General features: G+C 40.1%; 1 protein-coding gene across 2 annotated transcripts; it reads left to right on the forward strand.

The window, feature by feature from the left end:
- Positions 1 to 14: 14 nt before the first annotated feature.
- CRYZ (crystallin zeta) lies at positions 15 to 27,698 on the forward strand. 2 transcript variants are annotated; one of them, XM_065910893.1, is made up of 9 exons: positions 15 to 121; positions 5,297 to 5,420; positions 7,048 to 7,200; positions 10,815 to 10,978; positions 16,418 to 16,469; positions 22,196 to 22,345; positions 25,885 to 25,986; positions 26,088 to 26,183; positions 26,606 to 27,698. In XM_065910893.1, the coding sequence occupies exons 2-9, from the start codon at positions 5,310 to 5,312 to the stop codon at positions 26,768 to 26,770; spliced, it is 993 nt and encodes a 330-aa protein (XP_065766965.1). In that variant the 5' UTR covers positions 15 to 121; positions 5,297 to 5,309; the 3' UTR covers positions 26,771 to 27,698. The 2 variants fall into 2 exon arrangements, with proteins under 2 accessions (XP_065766965.1, XP_065766970.1); XM_065910898.1 differs by having other exon boundaries at positions 109 to 189.
- The last annotated feature ends 201 nt before the right edge of the window (positions 27,699 to 27,899 follow it).

Below are 27,899 nucleotides of genomic sequence, written 5' to 3' on the forward strand. Positions count from 1 at the left end.
ACCCGCCCCTGGGGCGGGGCGAGGCGGGGCCTGAAACTGCTGTGGCCTGCGGGGCCCGCCCGCTTTTCCCGTGCAATCTCAGGGGACGCTCGCAAGTTTTGATTTTCCACTCTAGAACGGGGTAAGTGTTTTAAAAGTCCCTCAGTTCACGCTGAGGATTTCCCCAGCGCTCGTCCAAAAGGAACCGAGGTGGGTTTTGTTTGCGTTCCTTTCCTGCGTCCCGTCCTCCCCGAGAACCATGGGATGAGTTTGTGGCCAAAGTTACTCCGCACCGGGGGCTGCAAGTTAATCACCCGTAGGTCACCAGGGCAGTTTGACTTGCTGGTCCCGAGAGCCCGGTTTTGCTTACTGGCAGGGTCAGCGTTTCGGGTCCCACTGCGGGGCTCCCACCCCTCAGCCTCTGCCTGCCTGCCCCCACTAGATTTCCCCTCGGCCTGGGCTCTGGATTCCTGCAGCCTCTCGCGGCTGCTGTGACCCGCGGCCACTCGATTTCGAGTTTCCTAGGGCTCCTTCTCTCCGGTCTTTCCTCCTGCTTTGATGACGTCTTGGAGAGAATTGTGTAGACCCCTTCCCCCCCCCCGCCATGACCCTCATCTAGGAGACTCTTCAAAAAACAAAATTCCCTGTTAGCACATCGTTGGGTATGTACACATTTCTAGAGGAGACTTATCTCAGTGACCAAGGAAGATGTGTTAATGGTTCAACCATTGAAAGGCTAAAGTTTGGACTGATTGTCAGCAACTAGTGGAAATGGCTTCCCGCGTGGCACAGTGCTAAAGAATCCGCCCGCCAACATAGGAGAGCTAAGAGAGGCAGTTCGATTCCTCACTTGGGAAGGTTCCCGTAGAGGAGGAAATAGCAACCCGCTCCAGTATTCTTGCCTGGAAAATGCCATGAACAGAGGAGCCTGGCGGGCTACAGCCCATGGGGTCCCCAGAGTCCGACTGGACTGAGCATAGCACAGCGTTAGTGGAAAATGGCTGTGTGATTCCCACTGAAACCAGTGGGACACTCCGTTGGTGCCTGGTCAGCTGTAGGAAATCACACGGAGCCCTGCTCCCCCAGCGCAGGAGCAGCCGACCAGTTAGTTCCACCCAATCTTTTCTTCCAAACCCCTGCAGGGGTTTAGAATAACTGTCTGATCCACTCCTCCTGTCCTCCTAATCAGAAGTGGGTACTAAGAGCCAGGCCCATGAAGTAGTATTCTGACAAGGTCATTCAGCTAAGAGACTTGACTTTGGCTGCTTTTAATTAAAAATTTTTTTTTCTGATTTAAGAATAAATATGCTACTATGAGTCATTCTTGATCAACTGTAGCACATTTATAATGTTTGATTCTCTTTCCAAGTTGTTTTTTTTTTTCTTATTAGAAGTTCTTGAAAATTACGAATTTTATTTTAATAATATGTCTTTGCTTTGGCTTTGTGAATCGATCTGTTCATTCTATGTGAGAATATATTTCCAATTTTTTCCCCATCCCGTTAATTTTCATTTAAACCAAATGGATTCAAGCATAGCTTGAAAAAGATCAGTGTTGAAGGAAGAATTTTAAATTCTGTATTTCCTCCATTTGCAAATGGGGTTTTCAACATTTCATAGGTTAAAAAATAAAACTGAACAATAAACCAAGGTGCTCTGATTCAAAGTTTATGTTTGATAAATAGAAAAACCTGCTAAAGTACATTTTAATTAAAAAATACAAGCAGTGTGATAAACCTGCTGCTGACTGTAAATGATGTACCCTGAATAATAGAGCTTATAGCCTGTCAGGCATGCTCTGAAGCACTCCCCATGTGCAGCTGCAGTTGATCTTCACAAGGATCCTATGCTAGGGAGCATTGGCCCCGTTTTATAGATAGGAAAATTATTATTTATTATTATTATTATAGTTTTCCTGAAAGAATCGCATTCTGTGTATCTCTAGTAGATCCCTTAACTTATGGGCATTTCAAAAATTTCAGACTCAAAGCAGATGTCTTAATCATAAAATATGAAATGCGACCTGCAGTTTAGCTGAATTTCATATCTCTAGCTCAGTCTGTCTCACTATCATCATTATAAATTCTATCTCTTAAGAAATTAAAGGTCCTCTCTGCCAGTATTTCAAAGGGTGAAATGAGAAGGATTTTACAGTTAAGGGGGAAAAATGCCCAATAACATTTAAGGTGTTGGGTTTCAGCTCTGCTTCAGTGTGACCCTGGTGAATCTCAACCTCTGAGATGTTTCCTCATCCATAAGAAGGATGGTGATTTTATTTTCAGTTCTGCATACAATTAAATGGTGGTTTTAAAGGTGTTGCTTCTCTACCTATTGTGAAAATTCTTTTAATGGATGTGAAAGATGTGCTGTTTAGAAGAAATCAGGTATTGCAAAGATTTAAGAATGATAATTACTATGTTAACAGTTTTTTTAGCATAGCACCTATATTATGAAGCAGATGATGATCCTGTAGGTAGTTGAGGGGGTTCAAAGGCAATGAATGCAGATTGGAGCCTGAGCAATCGTAGTGGCATGGGCCCAGCAGGAAATAAGACCACCAAAAAGCAAAGTAGAAGAGTTTTCAAGGTCATGCCCTGTTTCCTTATGAGCTCCACAGGTTAAGGGGTAGTACTGGGCAAGACCGGCCTGGGGGTAGGGTCTTCTAAATCCAGGATTAAGGGTGAGTCTCTTCCTTGCTTTGTTCTTTTCTTCCAACTTAGCAAATGTCCGGATGCAAGGAAAAAAATGTATGTGCTAGGTATTTTTGACAGATCCTATTTCAGGGTAATTTTGCTTTCATTATTGCTACAGTTTTTTGAGGGTACTAGGGATGTCTGTTGGTGAGAAGATAGATGTAAGAGCTTGAAAGAAATAAATAGGGAGGAAGTAAGTAGATATTGAAAGTGGAAAGAGAGCTACACCTCTTAACATGGTGTGTGTGTGTGTGTGTGTGTGTGTGTGTGTGTGTGTGCGCGCGCGCGTGCGCACGTGTGCATGTGCATCGAGGAGAGATGAGGGCAGAGTGGGGGGAGTCTGGGGCTTGTTATCCTTGCCCTCTGTGCTCTGAGTTTGGCACAGTGCCTCCCTTATAGTTAATGTTCAAAAATGCATGTTGAATGAATAACAACCAACGTTTGGTATTCGTGCTTTGTTTGAATATTTCTCTGAACTGTGAACTATTTGAGGTTAAGGACTTGATTTTACAACAGTCCTATAAATATTGTTAAATCAAAGATGACTATAGGATTATAGAACCAAAGGTATCTTAATGAATAATAAATTGGAAAGGAGAAACTAGGGGGGGAAGGAACCATGATATCACTATGTATAGAAGTAAACGTTTGCCGGGCTCTGTGCTTCCTACCTGCCCTGGCTCTTGCATAGTAACCCTGAGTAGAACTGGGTTTTCAAAAGAAGAAGCTCAAAAAAGGTGACTGCCTTGCCCAAGGCCACATGGATAGTAAATGATAGATCTGGGATTCATACTGAGAGCTGTCAGATTCCAAAGCCCGCACTCTTTTCACAACACCATGCTGAAGACAAAAAAGAGAAAAAAAGAGCTATGTTCTTATTTTCAGAGTAGAAAACTCTGGTCTGTACAACCTTTTCTTTTTCTGTTTTATTTTCTTTATATATATTTTTGCTTTCAAGTCTTAAGAAATACTCAGCTTGAGTGAAGATCCAAACAGAAAGGCAGGAGTGAAACTTCTGGGTAGGTAGGGCATGAGCTGCCTGTTCCCCCGTCCTAGTTCCTACACAGAGCTTCTTACCCTAAGACTGCCCTGCTGCTCTGCAGTGCATGAGGCTTACACCTGCTTCTTGACCCCACCCCTTTTTTTAATCAGAATACTGCCCTTTAGGCTATTTCATTGCTAAACAGCCTTTTAGCAATGGAGAGTTTTTTGTCTCTTCTGTACTAGGTACTGTATTAAATCATTTTGAATAAAGGGTTTAAAATGGCACAGCTTTTGGTTAATTATATCAAGAACTTTCCATTAATAACACCATCAAAGTGGTTTGATTCCCCCCACACATGGAAGGGCATTTTATAGTTAGCATGAGATTTGTTCCAAGGAGTCCTGTGCTGGGCTTCAGTACAGTGAAAGTTTGAATTCTGTCACCTCAAGTCTTAGTTTCTGCAACTCTTTGATCTTTCAGCTGCTCGTGGTTGGTGAATATGATTATTCCAGAAGTTAGCAAAGATGTTCCTGGTGGTGGCAGAGTTTAGCATTATTTGGTGTGGTTAATTTCAAGAAATTGTCATAGCAGACAAGCAAAATTATGGAGGTCAGACAAAGCCCTTTCATTACATCTCTATAGATGTAAGATTTACAGTTACCCAATTCTATATATATATATACATATATATGTTCTTTACCTTTCAAAGCTTATTTTAACTCTGAGTTTTCATTTCAGTATTTACAGTGGTAGAAGAGAAAGGGTAGGTAACTATAAATTATACTTACAATTTACAGAAGATTACACATAAAGCAGTTTTTGGCTGTTTATTCTTCTTTGTTAAAATGAATGAACTTCATAAAACTAAATGTTTCAGTGTTGATAAATCTCAAAAACTTAATACTGAGAGGAAAAAGCAAGTTGCAGAATTCAGTACAATATGATCCAATATGATTATAAACTTTATTTATAAAGTTTGAGAACATGCAAAATAATAACAATAGCACATACTGTTTAACAGTGCAAATACATGTAGCAGTGGAATTACATCCTGCCTGAGGAGGATGCACTCTTGGGTTTATGGGAATAGTCACCTCCTAGAATTGTGGAACAGAAATGGGTTTGGGGACAGTTAGAGGAGGCTTCAGTTATATCTATAATACAACGTTTTACGTTTTTACAGTGGTAAGGTTTGTTAAAGCTGGGTAGCAGGTAAATGTTTATTGTATGTTTTATTTTTCTCTATATATCTGAAATGTAATCTAACAAAAGAAGATCTGTTTATCTAATGTTAAGAAAGCTTACATTAGCTCCTAGAATTTCCAAGATGTTATAGCCCAAGCTTACACAAAACGAAACCTAAGATAATTGTATCATGCATCGTCTATCCAGATGTTTTTGTTTGTATGTTTGATTCCCTTGTTGAAAGCACTGAATCCCTACAGGAAATAATATGAAGCATTTTGCTTTGTAGCTGAAGGATTTGTAAGATGAAAGGTCCTTAAACATGAAATGAGATCAGTGGTAAGCTCATGATTTAAATTGTTGTTTGAAAAATTGTTTGATCTTCCCCCTCCAGGGGGAAAAACACAGTGATAGCCTAGATACAATATGACAATATGTTATTTTTTTTTCTTAGTATCTAGATCACCATGGCGACTGGACAGAAGTTGATGAGAGCTATTAGAGTTTTTGAATTTGGTGGACCAGAAGTTCTGAAACTCCAATCGGATGTTGCTGTACCAATTCCAAAAGACCATCAGGTGGAAATCATTACTTAAAAGCAGGCAATAATTATACTGAGTGTGTGTCTCTAGCACATGAAGTTAATGTTTGAAAGAATGATTTATAAAGATATTGCTTTAGGACATACCCTGGAGAAGGGAATGGCAACCCATTCCAGTATTCTTGCCTGGATAATCCCATGAACAGAGGAGTCTGGTGGGCTACAGTCCACAAGGTCACAAAGAGTCGGACACGACTCAGCTACCTTCACTTCACTGTACTGTTTACACCGATAAGCTCTGACAAAGAGAACATATAATTCTAACTAGTGAAGTAAATGTATAAAAAGAAGGAACATAAGAATATTTTTTAAGTTGAAAATCATCTGTGTAGTGAAGTAATTGGATTTTTCTGAATGGAGTCATGTTTATTCAATTACAATCTTTCATGATCTTTGTTTTATGCATGGGGAGAATAATTTTCTTCTGCATACATGCTTTTTCACATACAAGAGATTTTAAATATAGATTTTAATCATTTCCAATGACTTTAATAATATACTTTTTCAATAAAAATTATGTATTTTTATTACTTTACCTTCCATTGCTCCCATGGCTAACTTCCTTAGCAAGCCTTATGAGAGTTTTTACAGTTTGGTTATGATTTGACAAAGATTTCTTTCTTATTATTTCTTCTCAGTAGACTGCTGTGACAATACAAGCTTTATCTGGTTTCCCCAAGAGGCCCTTTCATTCCTTTTGTCTTTGCACATACTGTTCCTTTAACCTGAAATATCCTTCTTCCATTCTGAAAGATATCTACTCATCCTTTAAGATCTAGATCAAATACCACTTCCTTCATAAGGCCTCATAAGGCTATCATACTTTGATAGCAGAAGTAATCATTTTGTATTAAGGTCAGATGAGCTTCTATAATAGATGTAGCCTCAAAATTTCAGTGGTTGGCAGCCTGGATGGGAGGGGAGTTTGGGGGAGAATGGATACATGTATATGTATGACTGAGTCCCTTTGCTGGTCACCTGAAACTATCACAACATTGTTAACTGACTATATCCCAGTATAAAATAAAAAGTTAAAAAAAAAAAATCTTGGTGGTTCTCATTCGCTAAATTCCACAATTCTAAAATGTCAGTGGATAGAGTTTTCTTCCAAAGTGATGTATTTCTTCCCTTGTGTGGCTCTGCCGCCTTCAACACCTGTCTTCCGAGGTCACTAAGAAAGGGTGGAAACACTATGTACATTGCCTAGGAAGGACTTTGTGGGTCAGTCTCAAAAGTAGCTTTCGTCACTTACGTTTACATTCCATTTGACTGCTTATAACTCTGAAGGAGCCAGGAAGGAATATTCTTCCTACCTTCCTGTCCAGGAGGAGAAAATAGGTTTGATGAGCACGCAGAGGTCTCTGCACACATCCCCTCAGATATCTCCACCACTGTTTTCCCCAGATGTTTTTAGTAGAGCACGTAAACCATTCTGCCTTATGTTTTTATTTATATGGTAATTTCTAAAACTGGAATGTGAGCTCATTGAAGGCAGGGTTTACCTCTGTTTTTGTAGCTCCCATGATCACTCCACTCCAGTCCTATGATAATACTGAATGAATGCCTAACTGCTCTGTATGAACTAAAGTACATTGTCATTGCAGGTTCTCATCAAAGTCCAAGCATGTGGTGTAAATCCAGTGGACACATACATTCGCTCTGGCACTCACAATATAAAACCACCTCTACCTTATACTCCTGGCTTTGATGTGGCTGGGATAATAGAAGCTGTTGGAGAGAGTGTATCTGCTTTCAAGGTATTACATTTTTAATTATTTCTATTTTAGCTTAATATGTATATTTTTTAACATTTTGACATAGCTTTAAAATGTGTCTGTATCTAAGTCTTTAAAAGGCCCTGTTACACAATTTCTGCCACTTGGGGGACTCCTCTAGTCAAAAAAGAAATTACCTTTTATCCAGAGACCTTGCTTGTTTGCATTGTAGGGAATAAGTGTTGCGTAATTTCTGTGTCTCCACATCCCCATAGAATTGAACTGTGATCCTTTGATTTAACAGAAATACTTAAGGAAAGAATATAATAAGCAAGGAAATTATACTGTTTCCTAACTCTTGATAATACACAGCCAACATAATTTTTTCTTTTTTTTACTTCTATAAAATTTAGTTCCACAAAATAAAGGGAAGGCTAATTCTTTTGAATAATAAGTAAAAGATGAACAAATGCAAGGTCAACTATACATTTTTAGAGCTATGATTCAGACCAACGTGGCTGAGTCAATGTAGATGTTATGAGGTATGATCAGAGCTTTTGTTATTTATGTGCAAAAAGATATAAAAAACCTAGATAGCATATTCATGTTCTAGCATCTGTCCTCATCATTCCTTGACCTGCTCAGCTGTGGCAACACATTTACCAAAATTGAACTGAGCGAAGATTAACAGGGTCTGGCCCAGGAAGCCAGGAAAATTCCTTTTGCCTTCTACTCCTCTGCCTTTGGCAGTGTAGCTCCTGCCCCCACCGCTCCACTGAGACGATGTTTACTAATGTCGCTAATGGCCTCTGTATTGCTGAAGCTAATGGGTCCTTTTATGTCATTATCTGTCTTGACTTCTCAGGGACATTTGACACTCTGAGCCACTTACTTTTTCTTAAAAAAAAAAAAACTTCTTCAGCTTCTGTGACATTATATTCTCCAGGTCTCCCCCACCACTCCCACCTCCCGTTCCTCTCTAAACATTCTTTTTCAAGCTTCTTTTTCTCACATCTTGGTGTTGCCCAGCGCCCACTGAACCTATGCCGACTCTGCCTTTTGTATTTTCTTCCTTCTTCATGATGGGCTCATATGCTCCCTCAGTTTCCATTATCTAGTGTGATATCTTTAGCTTAGAAGGTGGACCTGTTCTTTCCAAATAATGGTGGCCACTAGCCACATGTGGCTGTTTGAATTTCAAATTCCATTCAAATTAAAAATTCCATTCTTCAATTGCTTAATAGAACCAAGTGTCTAGTGGCCACTGTTGGACAGTGGAGATGGAGATGGAGAACATTTACATCATCACAGAAAGCTGTGTTGCAGGGCCCTCATCAGCAAACTCTAGGAACCTCTTACTCATGTCTAAAACTGAGCTTCTCTTTCTCCCAACAGAGCTGCTGCTCGTGTGGGGCTGTCTTGGTGACATCTGGGGTCTGAGGCTTATCTATCCCTCACTCGGCTCTCCCTTACTGGGACTGTTTCCTCTCTCCTCTTTTCCTCCCCGCTGTAGTGTAGTTCTGGATATCTTACATAGTCCCTTCTCTGGGTTTTTATAACAGACACTTAACTTACCACCCTCCCTCCTAGCCCCTCCAATCTATCCTTGCTCTATAAGTAGTAATTTTCTAAAAATGTAACTTAGATTGTTTTACACTATGTTTCAAATCTTGTATCAATTCTTTATAGATTTCAGGGTATTGCTAGAATGCTTATATTACAAAAGAAGACTGTTTCGTGCTCCTGCTCCTACCCATCTTTCCATTCTTATCTCCCATTCCTTCTCACTCTGTAGTTTATCCTTTAGTAATAACCATTTGTTCTTCCCTGCATGTCCCATGCTCTTTCATCTCTGTGCCTTTGTTTGTATTGGCTCTTCTATTTGGCAGAACTGAATCAAAGCTTATAAACATGGGTTCAGGGGCTTTTACCCTCCAGCTTTCATTTCTTTTCATTTTTATCTCCCGAAACTGTTACATTCCACAGTTATTATTCCTTGGGAATGCATGCTGGTGATTTCTCAGCACCTGTTCCTATCACAGTTCCCTGACTTAACTTTGTTTCTTTATCGCTAGCATCTCTTCCCACTTCCAGTTTTCAGGATCTTGTCCTATCTTTGAAAGTGAAAGTGAAAAAGTTGCTCAGTTGTGACTCTTTGCCACCCCATGGAATTCTCCAGGCCAGAATATTGGAGTGCATAGCCTTTTCCTTCTCCAGGGGATTGTCCCAACCCAGGGATCGAACCCAGGTCTCCCGCATTGCGGGCAGATTCTTTACCAGCTGAGTCACAAGGGAAGCCCCTTATCTTTCAAGACCTAACTCAGGTACCAGTTTCTCAGTCTAGCTGTTCTTGATTCCTTCAACTTCGAAATAGTTCGTTCTTTTTCTCGTACCTATCTTTGATGGCTCATCAGATTTGCCTTGCTTTAAAATTCTCTCTCTCTTTTCCCTCTTCCTGTAGTTTAAGAAGCTTGAGATTAGGGAGCATGTCTTGCTATTAATATCCATCACAGAACTAAAAGGACTGCTTTTCATAGTGGATTCTTAAACAGGTTGGAATTATATTGAAGTCAATGCAGTGTGTTTTTAAGCTGTAAAAACGGGATTAATCTGATGTTAGTCATACTTGACCATTTGCGGGCGACACTGTCAAGCAGTGATGCGTGTCTTTGACTCCTGGGTGCCGTTGGAACCTTTTCTGTCTCTACCTCACCCTATAGTGTTGTATTATAGGGCAAATTTAGGTGTACTGAGAGTTATTGCCTTAATGTTTTGCTTATTCCAAGAACTATTTACTTTTTTTATATTCTTCAAGAAACAGGATTTAGAAGAGGCGCTTGTGCTGGGCAGTCTAATGTCCTTGGTGTGCAGGTCACGTGCAGCCAGCTTGTAGCGCGTGCATGGTGCTTACCCCCAGTTACACATCTGCCTTCCAGGAGTGAGGACCCAGCAGGCGTTTATGGAGAGTTTGTCATATGTTTCTGGTGCTGCAAAAGGTCACGACACTTTCCTGGCTCATCTCTGTTGTTGGGATCCAGGCGGAGTTGCCTGCCTTTTGGTCCATGCGTGAAAAATGAGGGAAATGCCGGAACAGACCTACAGAAAGGATTTAGAACAGGTGTTTGGAAGAAACCTTACATTGTATTTGTTTCTTCTCCCCAGTATTGGATAAAAAACATTTATGTTAACTGCCATTTATTAACTGCTTGATCTGAGCAAATTACTGAACTTATTTACGCCTCCATTTCCTCATCTTTGAAGTGGGATTATCTAAAGGGAGGTAATGAAAGTTTTCCTCATAGACTCTTGTGAAGATCAAATTAGATAACACTCATTAGACACTTAATGCTGTGCCTTGCACAGCAAGCTGTCAATAAAGGTAAGTTATCATCATAATCTTTAGACCATTCTGGACATTCTCTCTTTTCTTATTTTTCCTGTTTCCCTTGATTTTTCTTCTTCCTAGTTTCCATTAATAAAACATTTAAAAATGTTCTGTATTTTGAAGTTGCTTTTATGAGACCTTAGGATGTAGACAACAATATATAAGCACTCATTTTATTTCTTGTTATAAATGTTGCAATTCTAAAGGGTTATACCCATGCTGACAACCTTTTTAATCCCTGAAGCATTTATTAATTTATTGCTTTCCCCAGAAAGGTGACAGAGTTTTCACTACCAGGACGATCTCTGGGGGTTATGCTGAGTATGCTCTGGCAGCCGATCACACTGTTTACACACTGCCAGAAAAACTGGACTTTAAACAAGGAGCTGCCATCGGCATCCCATACTTTACTGCTTATCGAGCTCTGCTCCACAGGTAATAACACACTCTGTCAGCTTTATAACCAGCACCAGAGGAGGGCGATATTAATTGGAGGAAAGTAATATATAATTTATGCTTCCTACCACCCGTCTACCCATTGGTCATTTTTGGTTCCCATTAAGTTACTGTTAAGGTTTATGGAGCGGAAACTCTGCTCATTTGGTAGATTGTTCTAATCACTGAAGAAAAAGACAAGAACAGCAAAACCCCATCTTTGTCTTCAAGATGCTCACAGTCTAGTAAGGGAGAGAGACGTTAGAGTAATAATACTGATATATCATGTGGAAAGGACAGTGGTAGAGATGTGCATAGGGATTTACGGGATCACAAGGGACATGCCTGTGGTAATGAGGTCAGGCTTCCTGGCAAGACATAAGTCTTGGATTATTTTAAAGCCATGGTTCAAAAATCTCATTATCCAGTTCCAGAAACTAACTGCTGCAACTTTTAAGTACAGTGGCTCTTACCCTAGTCCCCCTGGTCAGTTTCCATGGCTGATACCTGAGAGTCTATATCTTAATCAAATTCCCTAGGTATTTGAAAAGCATCAGAGAGCATTATCCTGGGGAAGGGTAGCTGGGAGTAGGGAGGGTATTCTAGAGAATGGGAAGAGCTGGTGTGGGGAGCAAACATCGGGGTATCTGGGGAAAAGAGCTGTAGCAGTTTGCTTTTGTTAGAAGATTTCAAGGCAAAGAGTGGTGAAGAATAAAGTTGGAACATAGTAATCTCTCAGTAAATGTTAGCTGTCATTATCAAATAGGTGCACCTCAGATTGTAAAAAGCTTGATTATAGCACTCACGTGTTGTTCTATAAGGACTTGGGGGTCATGTAGTGTTTTATTCAGGAGAATGATATTGTCATGTATGTGTTTCATTAGGATCACTCATCTGCTATGGGAAGGATAGATGTCATGACAGGAGTGGAGAAAGACATGGCAGAATCTTACAGAAGTACCCTCTGGACATTATTAATACTTAAGGGCCAGAGCAAGGCTCATGGTAGAGGTGGAGAGGAAAGGATAACTATTTAGGGGGTAAAATCAGCAATATTTGGTAACTATTTGCATGTGGAGAATGAGGGAGAAAAAGAGCTTAAGAATACTTACAGCTTTATAATGGGTAATGTTTGACTTGACAAAGAGAAGGAGGGAAAAGTTTCAAAGGGAAACTGAGTTCAGTTTTGGATGGGAAGTTGAGATAGACATCATCATGGAGAAGTCCAGCAGCCTGTCGGATGAAAGAGTCTGAAACTTGAAGGCTGGAGCTTTAAATCTGGGGCTGTCAGCATGTGGTAAGGGCTGACTAAATGAAAGTCACTGACATTCCTCAGGGAGTGAGAACAACAGTGGAGAGAGACTGGAACTGTACTGAGCATTAACGTTTCGAATGTGGTCAGAGGTAGGGGACAGAGTCCTGAGAGAGGCAGAGGGAGTGGAACCCAAGGCCAAGAGAGTCTAGAGGCCACTGAGTCTGTTAAACATCCCTTAAGCTCCTAGGTGTTGAAGCCAGGAAGGCCTAGGTTTTAGTACTGTCTCCACCTACTACTAGTCAAGTCGCTTTCCTGTCTCAACTGTAGTTTACTGACTTGAAAAATACAGATAATAGCAAGCACCTTGGGGTGTGGTGAGAATTAGATGAGGTAATGCTTGTAAAGCTGTTAGTACTCGAATAGTACAGAACAAGTGCTCAGTTAGTGTGGGTGGGGCTAGGGGGAGGGGTTGATGTTGCTACCAAGGAGGGAACCTAGCTGTCAGTGCAGCTGTGAGGCCTGTTTGGGAAGAAAATAACAGCCAGGCTTAGTGATGGGAGGTCAGTGGTGGCTTTCCTCAGATCATTTTTAGTAGAGTGATGGAGCGAAGCTTGAATGAATGGGTTGAGAAAGAAAAAGGAAATCGATTCTTAAAAATCGACTACTCTTAAAAAGTGGGGAGACAGGCAAGAAGAGGTAGGAAAAATACTTGAAAAGAATGTGAGAACGAAAGGGTTTTTGTTTTTTTTTAAGATGGACAGGGCTTGGTCATTTTTATAGCTAAGAAAGGATCTAGCAGAAATAGATGGGAAGCTTAGAGAAGAGGGCAGAGTAACAGATGTAACAAGATCCTGTGCTGGGCAAGGATTGGACTTAGCACAGAGGTAGGGAGATTGGCTACCTGGAAGAGGCAGTGAGAGTCAATTCCTAGGGCAGGTTGATAAGTCCGGGGGTCCCCAAGGAGAGAGGGGTCTGGAATTCTCAAGGAGGAAAGGATAAGTTTTTTTTTTCCTCTACATTCCTTGGTCTTAGTCACATAAGTCAATTTTTATCTTTGAGCCTCTAACTGATGATTACACAACAAACAACTCAGTTTAAACTCTGTACTAAGGATTATATAACAAAATGTATCCTGCTTGAGGACAGTTTCTGGAGAAAACCTTCTGGCTAATCCTGTTATCTTAAAATGTAAATTATGGGAGTGGGTCTAGTAAGATCTTTACAACCTCCAGACATTCTTTTGATTCATTGTAATAACTAATTAAAAAGTATATAACTCCATTGCTAACACTAGTGAGGGGGCACTCTTTCTGCCCCCTTCTGATGTCAATGTCAGAAACTTTCTCTATCTCTTTTATACTTTAATAAAACTTTGTAACACAAAAGCTCCGAGCCATCAAGCCTCGTCTCTAGCCCCAGATTGAATTCTTCTCTTCCGGAGGCCAAGGATCCCAGCGTCTTTTGTGGTTCAACAACAACCTTTCAGCATTGGTGTACTTAATGGAAAGTTTGTGGGCAGGGAGGTGAGGCATTGAAGGAACTCATATATGATTGCTTCATTTTCATAACTAAATAGGAAGCAAAGTGACCTTTTGAGAATCAGAACGATGGTGGTCCCAAAATGCATGGTCATGTGATTTTTTTCTTAGGGTGTTTAGCCATTTGGATGCATTATCCAGGGAAGGTAGACCATAATATTAATCCAGGGCTGGAATATTAGAGGCAAATTGAAAGAGCACAAAGGAAATGGGAACACTGGAGAGAAAGGGAGAAGTTGGGGTAAGGTCCCGTGGCATCCAGGCTGATGGGAGTGCGGCAGGAGCAGCAAGAGGGCAGAAAAGGAGCAAACAGTAAGCTCTGTGAAGCCAAAGAAAAAGTTTTGTGGGAATGTGGGATAAGTTTTGTGGAAATTACAGAATCGGAACAGGAGATCAATATTGGTTATTAGTGTCTGATATTCCTCAGGTAGAATGGTTAGGGATGACTACTAGGTGTGGGAAGAGAGTGGTAGAAGTGGAGGAGAATTCAGGAATTGTGAGTTTTCTTCCCATGAATGTTGAAATCTCTCAGGTTGGGGCTGAATTTGGGGTGGAAGAAGAAACCTATCACAAGCTCCATTACTTTGGCCACCTGATGCGGAGAGCTGACTCACTGGGAAAGATCCTGATGCTGGGAAAGATTGAGGGCAGGAGAAGATGATAACAGAGGACGAGATGGTTGGTTGTCATCACTGACTCAATGGATGTGAGTTTGAGCAAACTCCAGGAGATAGTGAAGGACAGGGAAGCCTGGCACGTCGCAGACAGTAGGGTCACAAAGAGCTGGACATGACTTAGCAACTGAACAGCAAGGAAACCTCTGAGCCAGGTCCTAGGCTTCAGTGACTAGGAGGGGTAACACAGCAGCATGGAAGGCCAGGCCCCCTACTCCAACCCTGCTACAGGCCCCAGCGGCAGAGGACTATTAGTGTTCTTCAGAGAAGCAGAACCAACAGAATGTGTATATTGATGGGTGGGTTCATGGAGTCTTGCTAAGTCTAAGACCTGGGGAGCCTAAGAAGAGTAGCAGTTCAAGTCTAAAGGCAGTCTGCTGTCAGAATCTCTTCTTGCTCTAGGAGAAGTCTGTCTTTGTTTTATTAAGACCTTCAAGTGACCAGGCCACTATTATGGAAGATAATCTGCTTTATTCAGAGTCTCCTGACTTAAACATTAATCTCATCCAAAATAGCACCTTCACAGAAATATTCAGAATGTTTGACCCATATCCAGCGCCATGTCCCAGCCAAGTTGACACTTAAAATTAACCATCACAGTGACTACACAAGAATAGAAGGATGGTAGCCATGGAGACCCAATAGACAGTTAGTCTGCTGTTTCTCCACCTGCTGCAGGCCCAGGGGTTTAGGACAATGTACTTAGGGTGTGGAAACTTTTGTTTACATAAGATTTAGAAAAAAATCATTGGAAGTATTTCATGACCCAGATTATAACATTAGTAATCCTATTCCCTTAACTTTGTATTTTACTTTTTAAAATGTCAAAGTGTTTTGGTAATAGCTGTCTCAGTTTATCACTCCAAACCCTCAGTTTAACTCACTTTGCTCAACCCCCCATCTCTAAGCGAGCATGTTGGAGAAACTTCATTTACTGACTCACAGCTGGCATTTGTCAGCTGTTGGCACACGGCCATGAGCAGGACTCTGGGTGACTGTGTTCTCACTCCCAGATTGAACAGAAGATCTGTACAGGGTGGTGTGGTTTAGTCGCTAAGTCGTGTCAGACCCTTTGCTACCCCATGTACTGTATCGCCCACCAGGCTCCTCTGTCCATGGGATTTTCCAGGTGAGAATATTGGAGTGGGTTTCCATTTCCTTCTCCACTCTACAGGGTGACCACCCCCCATGGTAAACAAGGATCCTCACTGAGAGTCAGATCTGGACCGCACAGCCACTGCTGGCCTGTGACGTCAGCATCTGTCCATGTGAAATGATAAAGCATCCCTGTGTCTTGCTGCATGTTCCTTGTTTTTAATATAGTAGAAAAGGAGTGGGTGAACCAGAAGTCAAAAGAATATGTCATTTTACCAGAGGCTCTGGGCACTTTAGGGGGTGGTAGGGGAACCTGTGTGACAGGACTTGTTCTGTTTCTTACTGTCTTCCCATCGCTTACTCAGCATTGGTTTCTGAAACAAGGGCTTGCAGGCTGTGCAGCACCATGTTGAAAGGCATGGAGAAGGAAGACAGCAGCTGCTGCGTTTACTCAGGTGTGAGTCTGAACCATGGAAAAAAGACTGAGCTATAATGACCCTTTCTGAGACACTTTCTGTGGGAATGAATGGGAGACTCCAGTTCTAGGTGAAGCAATTTCCCTTGGCACATCCACAAAGCCTCTTAGCAGGTAGCACAATTACATGATCCTGGCACCCCAACAATATCTGACACTGACTCCCAGTAGACATTTGTTGAATGAATAAATGAATGGAATGTTCTCTTTTATCTGTGGCTCTAAAGAACCATTGTTTGAGTCCGGGGAGCGTGGAGAATATCTCGGGTTGTCTATCAGAATGAGTTTCCTCTTTGGGTAACTGTTGGTTGAAATGAAGGTAGAATTTTCTTAAGAATTATGACAAACACGGAGCTTAATTAGCTCCAAAGTAAGGTGATGAACCTGTGTTTTCTTTTTCAGTGCCTGTGTGAAACCTGGAGAAAGTGTTCTGGTTCATGGAGCTAGTGGAGGAGTAAGTATTCTTTTCTTTTAAGTTTTTTTTTTTTTTTTTAAGAGCTTATGTTTGTGGGTTTCACATTATATTTCTTTAAGTTGCTCTTAAAAAATTTATAAATATGGTCAAGGGTGATGACTTTTTTCTTTTTGTAGTGAGACTTTAGATTCTGTCTTCTGAAGGTGATTCCCCATCATATTCGCTTAGCATTTCTTGGTTAATAAATTCAACAGATTACCTGATCAGAAATGTATGCTTTACGTTTTCTACCTGTGCTGGGTATGGACCAAGATAAACGGGCTTTTGTTTTTCTTTTCAAGAAGTGAATGCTATAAGAATATTTATTTAGAATTTTAAACAGTTCTTTAAGGTTAATATAAATTCCACATCCCCTTAGATAAGAAAACTAAGGCTCATTAAAGCTTTACCTCTGTTGCCCTAGACAGCACTGCAAAGCCACACTGTGAGTTCTTCATCCTTTCTAGCTCTCTTCCTGCTCGCCTGCTGCGCTTTGATGACATTCGCAGGGTGCACAGTATACAGCTGTGTCCTTCACACCACAACCCACAACTTAAAATGCTAATGGGTGTGTGGGGGAGGTGGGGGTTGGGGAATGCTCAGAACTTATCAAACCAGCCCTGCAGTGAAATCACCCAACACAGAGCTGTCAGAAAGCTCTTCAAGAAACTGGCTGTCAATCTGCCTCCGAGGAGCTTAGAGGAAAAGTTAGAGCTCTGAGGTTGGAATTTAACAAGAAATCCACATGACCTCTATCCTGCATGTAGAGGCTTTAGAAATTTTGGAGACAAGATTTCGCCTTTTTAAAATACAGGGCCTGGGGCTGGATGTATGAGAAAGCAGGTTAACCCTTTCAGGACATTGTATTTCAGAGAGGAGATGGAAAGAAGTAATCTATTAATGGCAGATTTTTTCCGGCATAATGAGAGGCATCCTGAAAATGCATATACCTCTAAAAGTGGACAGGTAATACAGAGAATTCAGACCTCTGTATATTTGTTACTTTCCATGGATGTATCACAAGATTTCAGGCCCAGCTTCCTATGTACTTCCAATAGATCAACTCAAGGATTTCACAGATAAACTGTTTACTTAAAAAACACCAAGATTGTCTTTCTGGGGCTTGAGAAAATATGACACATACCCTCGTCAAAAACTCCTGTTGTTTAGCCTCACTGAAGAGGCAGTTCGGGGGTTAAATTAAATTTAGCCCTAAATAAGTAAACTTAATGCTAAATAAGTACAGAATCTGTCCAACATGCATTTATTTAAATTGCCTTGGCTTTCACAGAGCTAACCTTGTGCTCTGTATCAAAAAGAGAGATTTCAGTAGGAAGGGGAGAGACGAGTTTAAAGAAAATCTCTTTTTATTCCCTTTACCCTCTTGTAAAAAGCCAGGTCGCTTCATCATGATTTTTTTTTTTAAAGGCAAAATCCAGACTGTTCTCTGTGCTGGCTGAGTTTGTTAAATCCTTGGCTGGCAGGGATAGGCTGGCGACCTGGTGTGTGAAGCGCTTCTGATCCTCTCTGCCCATCAGGGGGAAAAAGTGCTGGGTTTTGTCTTGCTTCTATTTGTACTTTCTGTCCTCATTTAAATCAAATTCCTTTGGGATTATGTTGTGTATTTAAAGCGGTGCAGAATTTGTGAACACAGCAAACATCCGGATATGTTGGTGGGGAGTGCCCTATTTTATTGTCAGCAAAATAAATAGAAGAAAAAATAGTTGACACATAATGGTATATAATCTATTGAAGAAATATTGTTAAAATAATTGTTGACAAGAATAGAATAAGCAACTCCTTTAAAATATGTCTTGAGTGCCCCTTTGAAGTAATTAGAGCATAAGGAAATAATATTTACATTATCTCTTAGGTTAAAACATGGTTTTATTAGAGCCCCCCCCCCTTTTTTTAAGTGGAAATTAAAGTATCAAAAATCAGCCATGCTAACCCCATGGAACTGAATGTCTGTCACACTCACAGTGAGTTCCCTGTGTTTGTTTTGGTTAAATCAAACAAATCCTCAGCATAACCCAACTGGGTTCAGGCTCCTCACTCCCGTGTGCCGTACAGTCTTTAAGGTCTTACTTCAGGCTTGGGAGTTCGTGATTCTGTTACAATTTTAATTAGTTTCCATCATCTTTTTCATCTCAATTCTCTTTTATCTTGCCCAGTCCATAGTGATTGTATCTTCCTTTAAATCAGTGGTTTTCAATAAGGGTGATTTCATACCATCTCTTCTCCCACTTGGGGACATTTGGTGGTGTCATAACTGGATGAAAGGGTCTGGCATCCAGTGGACAGAAACTAGGTGTACTCCTTCTAAGCACCCTTCACTGCACAGCGTAGTCCCCACAGCAAAGAATTACCTGGCCCAATAGTGCCAAGTGTGAGAAAGCTTGTTCTAAATGTATGGGCTGACCCTTATCTGTACCATTCATTTGGCATGGGACCAAACATGTTTCCTAGTATTAAAATTTAAATGATTACTTTTATCTATATTCCTAAAATAGTTTTATTTCTCCTTTATGCTAAGCACATTTATCTAGTGCTCTAGTGATCTCATGCAATCCTGTGGCTTTAAGTACTATCTATAAACTGATGATTCTCAAATTTATGTTTCAAATTCTGAACTCTTCAAGTCTGTTATCATATTCAACCAATGATTGAGCATCTTCAGTTGGGTGAATTCAGTGTGTTCAAAGTCAGTTCTTGATGCTGTCACAAACTTGATCCTCTCTCATCTTCCTCATCGCAGTCAATCTACGCAGTTATTCTGGCCTGCGACCTAGGAGACATTCTTGATTTTTCTCCATTCCTCACCTCCCACCTCCAATCTTTGATGAAGTCCTGATCTTCCTGGTCCCATTTCCCCCTACCTTCTTTTTGCCTCCCATATAATTAGAATGTTCTATTAAAAGCCTAATTCAGATCATTTCCCTCTCCTGCTTAAACTCCCCAGTAGTTCTGCTTGGCTCTTAAATATAATCCAGAGTCTTTACCTCCAAGGTCATGTGTGCCTTGGCCTTTCTGTGCCTCTCTGGCCTCATCTTCTGCTCTCTTCCGCATGTCCCGCCCTTAAGCCACATTGACCCTCTTTCTGACATTTGAATGCCCCAAGCTCATTCCCACTTCAGCAGGATATCCGTGCCCATTCAGCCTACAGTATTCTCCAGCAGGCGTCTCAGACCTGTCCCGGACTGTGCTTCTCCCTCTCTCCATTCAGATCTCTTCAGAATGCCTTTCCTGATGACCTAATTGGCCGGGTTCTCTATCTCTTTATAACCCAATACACTATTTTTTTCAAGTATTTTTCATTCTCTGAATTTACTTTATTCATTTATTTCTTCATGTGTTTATTATCTCCCCCTTCCTTAGAACATAGTTTCATGCATGAAGAACCACATCTTGCACATAAGTTCAGTCAGTTCACTTGCATCCGACTCTTTTGCAACCCCATGGACTGCAGCACGCCAGGCTTCCCTATCAGTCACCAACTCCAGAGTTTGTTCAAACTCATGTCCATCAAGTCTGTGATGCCATCCAACCATCTCATCCTCTGTCGTCCCCTTCTCCTCCTGCCTTCAATCTTTCCCAGCATCAGGGTCTTTTCCAATGAGTCAGTTCTTCCCATCAGGTGGCCAAAGTATTGGAGCTTCAGTTTCAGCATCAGTCCTTCCAATGAATATTCAAGACTGATTTCCTTTAGGATTGACTACTTTGATCTTCTTGCAGTCCAAGGAACTCACAAGAGTTTTCTCCAACACCACAGTTCAAAAGCATCAATTCATCAGCACTCAGCTTTCTTTATAGTCCAGCTCTCACATTCATACGTGACTACTGGAGAAACTATAGCTTTGACTAGATGGACCTTTGTTCTGCTTTTTAATATGCTGTCTAGGTTGGTCATAGTTTTTCTTCCAAGGAGCAAGTGTCTTTTAATTTCATGGCTTCAGTCACCATCTTTAGTGATTTTAGAGCCCAAAAAGATAAAGTCTGTAACTGTTTCCATTGTTTCCTCATCTATTTGCCATGAAGTGATGGGACCAGATGCTGTGAACTTAGTTTTCTGAATGTTGAGTTTTAAGCCAACTTTTTCACTCTTCTCTTTCACTTTCATCAAGAGGCTCTTTAGTTCTTCCTCACTTTCTTCCATAAGGGTGGTGTCATTTGTGTATCTGAGGTTATTGATGTGCTTCATCCCGTCTGACATTTCACATGATGTACTCTGCATATAAGTTAAATAAGGAGGGTGACATACAGCCTTGATGTACTCCTTTCCTTATTTGGAACTGGTCTGTTGTTCCATGTCTAGTTCTAACTGTTGCTTCTTGACCTGCATACAGATTTCTCAAGAGGCAGGTCAGGTGGTCTGGTATTCCCATCTCTTTCAGAATTTTCCACAGTTTGTTGTGATCTACACAGTCAAAGGCTTTGGTATAATCAATAAAGCAGATATTTTTCTGGTATTCTCTTGCTTTTTTGATGATCTAATGGATGTTGGCAATTTGATCTCTGGTTCCTCTACCTTCTAAATCCAGCTTGAACATAAGGAAGTTCTCGGTTCATGTACTGTTGAAGCCTGGCTTGGAGAATTTTGAGCACTACTTTGCTAGTGTGTGAGATGAGTGCAGTTGTGCGGTAGTTTGAACATTCTTTGGCATTGCCTTTCTTAAGGATTGGAATGAAAACTGACCTTTTCCAGTCCTGTGGCCACTGCTGCATTTTCCAAATTTGCTGGTATATTGAGTGCAGCACTTTCATAGCATCATCTTTTAGGATTTGAAATAGGTCAACTAGAATTCCATCACCTCCACTAGCTTAGTGATGCTTCCTAAGGCCCACTTGACTGCACATCCCAGGATGTCTGGCTCTAGGTGAGTGATCACACCATCATGGTTATCTGAGTCATGAAGATCCTTTTTGTATGGTTCTCCTGTGTATTCCTGCCACCTCTTCTTAATATCTTCTGTTTTGTTAGGTCCCTACCATTTCTGTCTTTAATTGTGCCCATCTTTGCATGAAAAGTTCTCTTAGTATCTCTAATTTTCTTGAAGAGATCTCTAGTCTTTCCCATTCTATTGTTTTCCTCTATTTCTTTGCATTGATTGCTGAGGAAGGCTTTCTTATCTCTCCTTGCTATTCTTTGGAACTCTGCATTCAAATGGGTATATCTTTCCTTTTCTCCTTTGCCTTTCACTTCTCTTCTTTTCACAGCTATTTGTAAGTCCTCCTCAGACAACCATTTTGCATTTTTGAATTTCTTTTTCTTGGGGACGATCTTGATAACTGCATCCTGTAAAATGTCACGAACCTCCATCCATAGTTCTTCAGGCACTCTATCATATATCTTGCACATAGTAAATAATAAATGTTTATCATATTCATGAATGTGAATTTGCGCATGTACATACCTGTCTCTTCTACGTAAGTGGTAGGTGATTTACTGTTGTTATGTAGTATTTTATGTGTACTGTTAAAGTGTGAAGTCACTGAGCATATTTTGACCATCTTTAAACCCTGTATCTTCTGCACAAAGCAGATGCTAAAACATCTTGCACAGTGAACATTTTGCACAGTGTTTCTTATTTCTTTGTTTAGACTCTTAACATTTATTAGCAATAGTCTAGAACCTAGAAGAACATCATGTTAATTATATGTATTTAATAAATGTTTGCAGAGATGCAAAGTACCTAAAACTACTGGGTTTTATTTTGTTTTTTAAGGTTGGAATTGCAACATGCCAAATTGCGAGAGCTTATGGCTTACAGGTTTTGGGCACAGCTAGTACTGAGGAAGGACAAAAGATTGTTTTGCAAAATGGAGCCCACAAAGTGTTTAATCACAAAGAAGCTAATTATATTGATAAAATTAAGGTAAAATTGTTCTGTAATTTTATAAAACTATAATTTTGTTTCATGTTCTTTTATAAGTTTTTTTTTTATCAACTACTCTCTTAAAGTTGTTTATTTTGCCTATGTGTTTTAAAGCTTTAATTAATTTAAAAGTAGAGATGTCTACTTTTCAAACATTCACTATCATTTCTGCCTTGTTTATTTTTGCTAAATAAAATATAGCCTCTCTAGAGGCTTATAGTTATAAAAATCAGTACTCTTTAATGCAAATCACATTTTAAATAAAGCCACAGCCTTGTATTTGCAGCTGTGAGGCATTTTTTAAACATATATTTTTATATATTGTGAAATGATCACCACAGTAAATTTAGTTAACATCTGTCCCCATACATAATTATAAAATTTTGTTTCTTGTGATGAGAACTTTTAAGATCTATTCTCTTAGCAACTTTCAAACATGTTATTCCTAACTGTAGTCACTGTCCATTACATCCTCATGACTTTTTTATTTTACAACTGGAAATTTGTGCCTTTTGATCCCACCTTTATCCATTTCACCCATCCCCCACCCCTTACCCCACCAAAAAGGTATTCTTAATATAACTTCTATTGGTGTAAATTTTCCATGGAAAGTTAAATTATCCATGAATTACAAACTGGATCTCTCTGGCCTAGGGAATTAAGTTTCTTTGTTTATTGGATGTTTTTGGAAGAAAAACCACTACCTCATCCAAAATGATGAGGCAGAAGTTAGTTATTGTTAGATCTATTCCATTGCTGCAATCCAGTTCAAGCATGTTCTGGAGTTCTCCATCTTTGCCACAGTAACAATTTACTAAACACTGATTACTTTGCTGATCCTCAAACTACTTGCTCATGTTGAGAAAGAATTAGGATATCCCAGGTACTGATTACAGTGTAAACCGGGTCATTACAAACTGAGGAAAAAATGTGTGCGAGTTTGTTTTATTACCCCTAAATCATCTTGCCAAAAAACTGAATGAAGGCTCTCCTTTGTATATGTTGAGGAATCCAGAATTGATTGAGCATGCACTCCTGATATCATTATCAAAGATGAAAATGGGCCAGTTATTTTAAGAATAGGTTTTTGTTTTGCAGTGTAATTCTAAGACCACAAGACCTTATAGCTTCTCTCTCTTCTACTGGTTCCTTCTGCTTAAGTCTCTCATTCTCCAAAAACATTCTCTTAACCTTTTCTCCTCCCCTTCCCTCCTTTACCACACATTTCTTGGAAATGTAGGGGGTACTTAAACTTCTCTTACTTCCTTACCTCCCAGTGCAAGTTTGCTTCCACCCCAGGGCTTTCCAGGTGGCCCTAGTGCTAAAGAACCTGCCTGACAATGTAGGAGATGTAAGAGATGCGGGTTCGATCCCTGGGTCAGGAAGATACCCTAGAGAAGTGCAACCCATTCCAATATCCTTGCCTGGAGAATCCCATGGACGGAGGAGCCTCATGGGCTACAGTCCATGGGGTCGCAAAGAGTCGAACACTGCTGAAGTGACTTAGCCCGCATGCACACACCAGCTACTTACGTGGCTTGTCAGGGGCGCTGATAATCCCATCACCAGTCAGCTGCTCTTGGCTCACTTCTCACTGTACTTGACCCTGACCACACCACCTGGAAGCTGGCTCTCTTCTCACTTCTCTAACTCCTCTTTTAGTCTCCCTCCTCTTCATTTCACTTGGTATTCCGTAGGTCTTTCCTCTTGGTCTTTCACTTTCTCTGGTGCTACACCTTCATCCTGATCCATCTCACACACATCCTTACACTTCTGGTTCCCTGCAGTATCACTGTTTCATTCCTCACACCACCAGCCTGCTAAACATGACCATTCATCTGGTCCCCCAGGAGAGACACCCACATTTCATTTCCTGTTCCTGTTGTTTAATCACCTTTCTCCCTCCTGCACATCAAATTGGTCACCTTATCTATCAGTTTCATCTCTGACATGCCTTTCATATGTGTCTCTCTTTCTTTTCCCTTCACTGTTGTAACTTCATTTAGTCCTCATTTTTTCCAGTCTTGACTCTTATTCACAGCTGATCTAATGCCCCCTTCTGTCTCCTCTACTGTCTCCAGAGTTATTTGGTTCTCTGTTTCAAAGAAAGAAAAAAAAAAAAAATCCTCAGAAATAAATGAGAGCTCCATGAGAATAGGAATTTCTGTTTTCTTGTTCCCTCCTGTACTTCCAGTGCCTAAAACAGTGCCTGGCACAAGAATTAACTAATGAACATCTGTCACCACAAAGTCCAAATCTTTTAATGTGACATTTGATGTATTTTCAGAGTCTGAACCAATTTGCAGTCTCTTAGCTCCTACCTCTCCCCTCCCACCCCGGCCCCCATCTCCTTCACAAATGCATACTCCAGCTCTGCTGGGCCACTTTCCAATTCCAGCTTTTACTCTCCATCCCTACATCTTTGCTCTTCTGTTTCTTTTGTCTAGCTTTTCCTTGCCCCTTATTCCTTTTGTTCTACTTAAGAACTCCTACTTATCCCTCAGGGCCGAGGTCATCATCTCTGTGGAATTTTCTTTGACCTTTACAGGTGATCAGCATTGTAACTTTTTACCCCTTCTATAACCTATGGTTTGTTTCCTGGTGGCTCAGATGGTAAAGCGTCTGTCTGCAATGCAGGAGACCCGGGTTCAATCCCTGGGTTGGGAAGATCCCCTGGAGAAGGAAATGGCAGCCCACTCCAGTACTCTTGCCTGGATAATCCCATGGACAGAGGATCCTGGTAGGCTACAGTCCATAGGGTCGCAAAGAGTCAGACGTGACTTCACCTTCACTTTCAATGCAGTACTTAGCCCATCACATCACACCTTTAATTGTAGTGTTTTCCATTTTCCTCTTTATTTTGGGTTCTCTATGTCCATCTTTACATTCATAATACCTCACACAGTGCTGGGCGTAGGTGTTCATTTTTTTCTTAAAATGAAAATGTATAGCTTAGCTTATTTAAGAGCTGGTTTTAGATGTTGAGAATTGACATCAGAAAGCCCACAAGAAAAGGAGTAGTATGCCAAGCTGATTGTAGACCACTAGAACACAACTAAACGTGCACTCACACACACACACACACACACACACACACACACACACATGCACACAGAATACTGCAATACCAAAAAGTCAGTATTTTTTTTCTTTTGTCTGTTTTTTAATAAAAATGGGAGCCCCAATGCAGTTTTTTATTTTTGATTTGTTGCTTCTTCCTCTATTAAAATACATTTTGAAGACAGAAAATTTTCACCTAAGGAAGAAGTACTTTATAGTCAAGTTGAGTCTAAGCACATGAAAATTCTGGACAAATTTTATTTCATTGTAGCAATTTATTTAATACAAATCTGTCATTTTAGATGTGGCTGGTACCTTGGAATTACAGCATCACTGTACAATTAAGTTATCTTAAAATTGGCATTATTACTCTTTAAAAATATAGCATTTTATGTCACTTGAAATATATTTCTGTAATATATGGCACTATGATAATCTTTTTTTTCCTAATCTACTCTGCATTCTTTTATATTATATAGAAATCTGTTGGTGAAAAAGGAGTTGATGTGATTATTGAAATGTTAGCTAATGTAAATCTTAGTAATGATTTGAATCTTTTGTCACATGGAGGACGAGTAATAGTAAGTATTTCATTTTTTTTTCCATCACTTTGCAGTTTTTTCATAATTTAACACTATTTTGCAGTAATCTTTAACTATACACATGTTGTTTTTCATACTAGGTTGTTGGCAGCAGAGGCCCTATTGAAATAAACCCACGGGACACCATGACAAAGGAATCTAGCATAAAAGGAGTTACTCTGTTTTCATCCACCAAGGTAGAAGAGTGATTCTATTAACTTAAACATTGGTGTAATTTGCCTACTCAGGCAGACTGAAAATTTAAGTAGATGTTAAGGTTAGTTATCTTGGTGGGTTAAGGATTAATCCCTGGAAGATAACTAGGGTGACAATATGATTTATTTTCCAAGCCCGGGCACTTATGAAGGAGAGAGGAGATACTGTTGCTAATCACTAATTACTCCATAACAACAGGTATTTTGTAAACTGAGACTGCCACAGACAAATTGCGGTGTTGGCTAACCTAGAGGAAACTACTTTTTCATAGTTCTGGACAAGTTGACAAAAGCCACACATCTATGAGAAAACTCTTAATGCTTTCTTAGACTCTAAAAAATGTTAATGCTTCTGAAAATTGTCATGTGTTCCTCTATTGAAAAAGACGTTTTCTTTCCCTCAGGAGGAATTTCAGCAGTTTACAGCAGCCCTTCAAGCTGGAATGGAAATTGGTTGGTTGAAACCAGTAATAGGTCCCCAGTATCTACTGGAGAAGGCTACCCAGGCTCATGAAAATATCATTCATAGCAGTGGAGCTATTGGAAAAATGATTCTTCTCTTAGAATGATCAATCCTTCCATTGATTTCTTGTGTAATTAGAGGTTTCATATCTCAGTTTTATATACACTGTGTTTGCTCTACTTAGCATTCATTTGATTCAGTGAGTTTCTTAACATTTAAAAAAGAGGTTTGTCTTTAGTGATCATAAGCATTGGAGTACTGTTTATTTTATAGCTGGCAACTTTCTTTATGCCTTCTGCTTTTCATCAAGGAATCATTGTAATAGGAAATAGGATGTTAGTGGTCACTTGGCATTGGAGGACATTACAGAAATTCCTAACCGATACTCATCATTAATCTATACCTTTGATTAAAACATACTAATTCAAAATAGGACTGCTTGATTTCCAAGCCTACTTCTCCTTATAAAAGTTCTTTAATCTCTTATTAGCCCAGAACTATATTGGACTCTGATGATTCTGTGGAATAAATGAGATCCTTTGGCCAAACTAATCTCATCTAGATCTACAAGTCTCTCAGAAAGGCAAGATAAACAGTGTCCAGAGAAATTTGTTATTTTTCCAATATTCCCAATATTTTAAGATATTCACTAGGTTAATGAGCCACATATTCTGTGAGAACAGCAGCTTTCTCTCTGCTATAATGATACTGGGTGCATAGTTTCCAAATAGATATGTATTGATTGATTCAACTTCAAAGTAAATTTAGAATTATCTCTTTGTGTGATTGGGATCATATATTTTTATTTAAATTAGTCAAATTAGATGCATTAAGAATGATCTGCTTTTGTTATTATAGCATGGTAATTGCAATAAATTCTAGAGGCAATGAAAAATGGTGGTTTTCTAGTTTATCTTACATGTAGTACTTGCCTTATATCAGTTTTACATAGCACCAAACCAAGGTTACTTCCTAACAGTGTTCTGTGTTAGAAGTCTTTATCTGAACTAAATAAAAGGATAATTACCTGGAAATCTTGCCATCAATAATATATATGTTAGTCGTTCAGTCATGTCCAGCTCTTTGCAGCCCCATGGACTTAGCCCACCAGGATCCTCTCTCCATGGGATTTCCGAGGCATTAATATTGGAGTGGGTTGCCATTTACTTCTCCAGGGGATCATCCTGACCAGGAATTGAACCCAGGTCTCCTGCATCAGTGGTGGATTCTTAACA

This window comes from Muntiacus reevesi, chromosome 1 (assembly GCF_963930625.1).
Source record: "Muntiacus reevesi chromosome 1, mMunRee1.1, whole genome shotgun sequence".
In the NCBI taxonomy this organism is placed as follows: domain Eukaryota; kingdom Metazoa; phylum Chordata; class Mammalia; order Artiodactyla; family Cervidae; genus Muntiacus; species Muntiacus reevesi.